The following is a 6,740-nucleotide window of genomic DNA, read 5'->3' on the forward strand; positions in this document are numbered from 1 at the left end:
TTGGATAATTAACCCATCTATGAACAAACCCATTGCCTGTTAATTCCAATATTCCCCAGGCATGTGTGCTTGTCCAGGTCTGGCTCACGTGTCCGGAATGCCTATGCCAATTCTTTGAGATGAATATAAATTGTTTGTTTTCTTTACTTGTCACTAAATGTCATGGAGAAGTTTCAAAACAATGGGGTTTGTTAAGACTTAATCATGGAACTGTGTGAATCAGGTCCTGGAATTCCAGAGGAATATCAGCTCTGCTGTATTTCAGCCTTTGTTTTTGGCTTGTGTTGAAACTTGTGTCTCCACAGTCCCTTCGGTGCAGTTTGTCTGGCACTAACAATTAGCACACACATAACTTCATTTGCAATGTGGTTTTTTCAGGCCTTTGCCTTTAATAGTCTCTGTTCATAGTAGTTAGGCTAACCCAGAGAAGTGCTGGAAACTGCACAAATTGGCCTTGAATTATGGGCAAGCAGCTGCACCTTTGAGGGCAGAAGATGAGATGACAATGTTCAGGTCACAAATGAAGTTGAAGACCAACAGTGTTCACTGAGTTTTTCCTTAGTTAAAGTGGAGTGTTTTGGCAGAGCTGGTCAGGATGGAGGGACAAAAATACACCCCAGATTTAGAGTTGATGCAGATCACTTTTCACTGGAAGGAAGACAGAGGTTAGAGGTGCTACTGTTATTTTTGAGCCCCTCAAAGATGGTTTTTGCCCCTTGCCAATATTTGTGCCAATGCTCTGTAGGTACCACACTCAGAAGTGCCCTTGAATGGTCATTTATGGATTTCTTTGCCTATAAATGGACTTTAGAACCTCATGTCCTGTCACACTGCATAGACAGAAGTTCTGTGTTCTCATTCTCACCTTAGACTTTTAATGAACACTCATTTTCTTTGGTCTTTTTCACTTCACGCTTGTGGATTTCTAGCTTGAACAAACTCAGTCACATTCTGATACTTGAGCTATGTTTGTTCCAGATGTTGATGTAAGAACAGCAAAATGTTAAAAGGTGGCAAAGCTCAGAGACAAAGCATTGAACTGATTATTTTAGGAAGGTACAAAACACCTGCAATTGCCAGTAAAGGCTCTGTGCAGTGAGGGCTTTGCTGCTCCTGCTCTGGGTGTGCTCCACTGGTGACTTCCTGATGAAAGAGAAATTACAGGAGTGCCAGAAAAAACACTACCTGCTGCAAAGCTCTGGGAGAATTGGAATTTTATTATTTGCTATCTGCACGATAGCGAAAATCTTTGGAAAACTGGAAAAGCTCTTGTTAGAGCACGAGAAGAGGGTGAGAGGCTGCTGTAATTTCCAGTGTGAAATCAGATTTCCAAAGAATTAAGCTGCAAGAGAAAAGATTACTTTTGAGCTCAAATTCCTGGAAATTTCCCTCTGCTCTTAAATTAATCTCATCTTGGAACTTGATAGGGATGTGAGAGGTGTGTGACCCAGAAACAGAGCAAGATTGGGGTTTGCATTTTTAGACCATATTTGTTCCTAGAACTTCAAGGGCATTTTTCACTTGGGGAAAAAAAAAAAAACCCTGACCATATGTATATGTGCAATAAGCAGCACAACCATGGCAAATCTCCAGTGAGGATCACTTGTCTTATAAGGTCACATCTCCCAGCACAGTGCACATTCCCAGTGGGGGTGGTGGGATGGAGCCTGTGGTGGGACTGGGAGCAGCGTTGGGGATCCTGCGATCCAAGCCAGACTCCCTGAGTGCTGCTTTGGAGAGAGGTGTGCTGCAGAAATGCTGCTTTATTAACTAGCCAAATAAATGACTGAGGGTTGACCTCAGCTGAGGCTTTATCACTGTTGCCCTGCTGGTGAACCCTCGGGCAGAGCTCTCCCCTGGAATTCAGCGTGTCGTCGCTTCTGGGGGGAAAAGAGTTAATGCCACAAGACCTGTGCAAAGAGGTGATTCCTCAGGAAGAGCCTTACAGTGGAGCACCAAAGCTAAGCATTTTTTTCAGCTTTTTAATTAGTTTTTAAACATTTCTTTCTCGCTGTAAATCTGGACTTTCCAGGAAAATGTACAAGGGAGAAATCCAGTGTCCAAGCAGGGGGGATGCCACTCCCTGGGCTGTGCTTTTGCAGCTTCCCTAATCTTGACAGCTCCTGTAGTTGCCCCTGGGATAGAAAGAACAACAAAAAAATAAAATTCAGAACAGTCCATAAAGTTCCCGTTGGTTTGAAAGCAAAACCATCTGCTGGAGCCATGGAGAGTTTGTTAGGGAGTTCAATAAGAGGAAAACCTGCAGTTGATCAGCTGTGCCCTCCCCAAACAGGCAGGAGGAGTTAGTGGAGGAAGCCAGGAGATGTGGGGAACATCAGGACAACAGCAAAACGTGTCAAAAGAATGGGTTTGTTTCTTTGGTTTCAAATAGAAACCTTTAAGGAAGAAGTGTGGGTGTTGTGGTTTCATGTTCACCTTTCCCTGTGAGTCCTCAGGTGTTTGTGGCCCAGCAAGGTGTGTGTGTGTTCTCTGAGCATGAGTGGTTTGATAGGGGCTGGACAGACACAGCCCTGAGGCATTGGAATAGGTCTGGCATGGCTGTAATGAAGCAGGTGAAGGTAGTTTCTATATTATATTTGTCTTCTGATGAAGACAAAGTGCTGAAATAACTCCTGGAGCTGCTGAGGTGTGTGTGGAGACACACACAGCCTGGAGGGATTGCACTGAACATGGCACATCACAGAATCATAGAGTGCTCTGGGTTGGAAGGGACCTTCAAGATCATCTAGTTCCATGGTCAGGGACACCTCCCACCAGCTCAGGTTGCTCCAAGCCCCATCCAACCTGGCCTGGAACACTCCCAGGGATGGAGCAGCCACAGCTGCTCTGGGCAACCTGTGCCAGTGTATGACCAACCCTCATAGGAAAGAATTTCTTCCTAATATCTAATGCATGGTGTCTCATGAGAAAAACTTGGTGTTTTATCATAGATCCATAGAATCATTAAGGCTGGCAAAGACCTCCAAGATCATCACCCATTGCCCAAACACCACTGTGCCCACTACACCATATCATGAAGTGCCACATCTACTTGAGTTTTGTCCAATAACTTATTGAAAAAGTGTTGGGTTTTTTTTATAAAAACACCCACAATTTAACAGTAAATCTGATTGATTCTTCAATGTTGTGGTTTGTTTTAGTGGTCCCACCAGGGAGCCCTGGGCCCATCACCCGACACGAGTCGTACGACAGCCTGGCGTCCGACCACAGCGGGCAGGAGGATGAGGAGTGGCTGTCACAGGTATGTCTGGGGGTGTTCCAGCTGAGGAGTGGAACAGGAGTAGTAGCCATTGGAAGTAAAATCCACAACTTCCCTCAAAATGGGAAGTAAGGTCCCAACAGCTCTGGGCTCTGTGTGTGGAACTGGTGTCACTCCTGGTTTAACGTGGTGTGAGCTCAGTGGTCTCTGCATAGGCTGTACAAGCTTGATTAAAAAGCAGGTAAAGCCACAATCACATCCCTGGGAAGCTCAGGATGAAGTGGGAAGTTCAGCTGACACCAGCAAGTTCCTTTTTTTCCTTGCCATGGTTCTTTTCAGACACGCCTACGGGAAGTTGGCTTGGCTAAATGGTGATGACTTTTCAGTGGTGACCTGAGCTATACTCACTGCATTTTAACATAAAAATGGTATATTAGCTGGTTTACTTCCTTCCTTCTGTGGTTATCAGTTACTGCATTTCCTCCTGGTCATTCCTTTGAGTTATGGCTAGATATAAATGCTGTAAAGCTTTAAAACAATCTTGCTCAGTGCAATAATTTTATGAGTTTAGATCTTGGTCTGTGTCTCAGTCACTGAAGCTTCTCATGAAGAACTCAGTAAATACTTGACCATTTGGCTCAAAACATAACTTCAGTTTAAGAATGTAGGTCATGAATAATACACTGAGAATTAGTTCCTGTTAGAAATAAAAGGTTAGAGTGAAATAAATAAATAAAATTTACAAATGCTCTGGATTTGCTAAAGCAATTACAGTGTACCTGAGCCATGGAATTCATCCTGACAAATTAGGTGGGTTTCCTTTGGTTTAAGAACAATGTTGTTATGGGAGTGATGCATTAAATGTGTTGCTGGGGCGTATGTATGGCATAAACATGAAATATTCATGGATGGGATTTGCTTCTCCCACTGGTGAATAAATCATACACAGCTTTTTCCTAAAATGAGAGGTTAGGTTTGCACATGGACCAATCCAGGAGCACACTCACTGGGGAATCCACTCATGTGAGCCCACTTACCTGGCCTGAGGTTTCAGATGTGGCTGCACATTGAGATCTCTCATTTGTTTATGCTGTGCCTAATTTCTCAGAGCATAAAGATGCTGAAACTACTCAGTCAGAGCAGTCAACAGCAATTTTATCACAGAGCTCATTTGGGCCAAGATTTCACCTGTAGTTTTCCACCTCTCCAGTAGTGTTTGGAGAGATTTGCTTATTTGACTCTATTTTACTCTTCTTATTTTACTCTTCCCGAGGGAATCCTCAGGAAAAAGAGCTTATGGTGAACCTCCATTATGGGTGTTCTGTATTACTAATTACAAGATGTCAATGGAACTTCACTGCTTGGAACATCATCACATCCATCCCTCTAGAAGAGTAAATATATTTAGTAGAGTAAATCTGCAACGTCTCAGCGCACAGATAATTCCAAGGCTGCTTCCAGAACAGTTCATTTTTGCCAAGTGAAGGAATGCTGATCCCTCTTGGAGCACAAAGCCTTCAGCATTCTCCAAACAAGCCACTTTAGATTAAGCCTCAAGTGCGAGGATGTTTTTCAGAATTAAAGTGTTGTTATCAACAGTAACAGCATGTGGTGAAAAACCACCGCCCTTCACTTCAACTTTTCAATTAGAACAGTGGGTAATGTGTGCTGTCAGTGTGAAGTAGATACAATATGTTTGTCCTGCACACAACAGGAGAGTGAATAGGAACATCTGGCCGTAGCCTCAGTAAAATTGCAGAGGCATCTGTTTACCTCTCGGCTCTGTGACACTGATGGTTTCAAGCTTAAAATATACAGATTACTTTATCTGTGGCCTAATTTACACTGCTACATAAAAGCTACTTGCCTCAGAAACAGGCACAGCCAAGCTGAGTTAGGCTGAGATAAATGCAGAGATGGAAATAGTGCTCCATGGGCTGTTTGTTGTCTTAGTTAGCAGAGAAATTACAGCATCAGCCAGCGTTTAAAATTGCTTCTTAGGGGTTAAAAATCACTACTGGGTTGTGTCATATGTGTACAAAAACCTGTTTTCCTGAATTTTCTCACTGATTGTATTTGTGCTGTGAAGCTGAACATTGTTTTAGCAGAAACTAATGGGATAGGGATTTAATAATCTATTTTTGTCAGCTTAAGAGTATGAGTTCACCAGAGCTTAATGTTTTCAGTTCGTATTTCCTTTTGCTGATCTTTAAAGGCTCTTTTTGATTTGGAGTGTAGTGTTGTATTTTAGTACTGTGTCATCTTAGTGGCCTTAGTGATTCTATTCTGATTACAGAAGACATTTGCTTTGTTTGCCCTTTTATTTACAAGGCCAAGCTTTCCTGATCATCCACATTCCCAGCGATATTAGCACCTTAAATTCTCCTGGTTGTTTGCAGTCTTACAGTTGCCTCATTTAAGAGTTTGCCAGGATTGACACTCACCAGGTTTATAGCTATCAGTGTGAAAAGACATTTTTAACATATTTTGGATGCTTCGTTTGCTGAAATCACTTCTTTTTCAAAAGTTCAAACTCCCCCTGGGAGCAGTACCTAGAGAAAATATGAATATTTGAAATTATTTTTAGGCAAGCCATGGGTATTCTCTGTGGCTTTGGAGCAGCTATGGAGCTGTGAAGCTTCTCTGTTTCTGTGTCTGTCTACACATAAGTACAGTCAATATCTCAAATGCACCTATTGCATGATAATTTGGTTGTTCATTGCAAACAAACACCTCTGCTCTGGTTTATTTGTCAGGATCCTGGTTAAGTGACTCTCTCTGAGTGTGGCATATCCTTATTTGTGTTACATCTGCACAGTGACAGAGTGAGCTCAGCTCAGCTCACTCCACATCGCTCTCGGTCACAAATCTTGTGCTTCCCAGCAAGATGCTTTCTGCCAGCCTTCTCCTCACATATGCCAGCAGTAATTATGAGCTTTGAGTTGAAATCCAGCTCACACTGTAGCCATGGGAAGCAGCTCTGTTGAAGGTGTGAACTTTCAGCCAGCAGCCATGGCAGAGCTGGAACAACCTTCCCAAAACACTTCCCTGGCCCTGGTCAGGATGGGGTTGTCTGCAGGATGTGAACTGTCAGTTCCTCTGTCTGCTCCCTGCAGGAATGTGTTCTACTGTTAGAGAATCAGCAAGGTTGGAACAGACCTTTAAGATCATCAGATCCAACTATTAACCCCTGAACCCTAAACCAGATCCTCCAGCACCAGGTCCAGACACCTCTTAAACACTTCTAGAGGTGGTGACTCCACCACCTCCCTGGGCAATATTCCAGTGCCTGTTGGTTACACCACAAGAGAAGCTTCATAGTGTTTGAGTTCTAGTGTGTCTTTCATCATGGCAAGGGGAGGAATGAAGAGGATCAGGTGAAGTGATGGCCAGGAGCACTGGGGTTCAGTGTCCTCAGGCTGGTGGGTCATGGGCTTTCAAGGCTCTGCAAGGAGCTCTTGGCTTTGATAGAGGATCCTCTGTCTAGCCAAGACGTTCCAAATTGTCCCCAGTTAAACAT

At 43.4% G+C, this 6,740-nt stretch overlaps 1 protein-coding gene across 1 annotated transcript in view; it reads left to right on the forward strand.

Annotated features, from left to right (window-relative positions):
* Positions 1-3,161: 3,161 nt before the first annotated feature.
* LOC103800167 (breast carcinoma-amplified sequence 3-like) overlaps positions 3,162-6,740 on the forward strand; it is a gene marked incomplete at its 5' end in the record, with an annotated part of 182,864 nt that continues 179,285 nt past the window's right edge. The window contains one exon of the mRNA XM_009072535.1: positions 3,162-3,262. Coding sequence (XP_009070783.1) covers positions 3,162-3,262 — 101 coding nt within the window. The remainder of the gene's footprint in view (positions 3,263-6,740) is intronic.

The sequence above is a fragment of the Acanthisitta chloris genome, unplaced genomic scaffold, assembly GCF_000695815.1.
Source record: "Acanthisitta chloris isolate BGI_N310 unplaced genomic scaffold, ASM69581v1 scaffold3034, whole genome shotgun sequence".
Lineage (NCBI taxonomy): Eukaryota > Metazoa > Chordata > Aves > Passeriformes > Acanthisittidae > Acanthisitta > Acanthisitta chloris.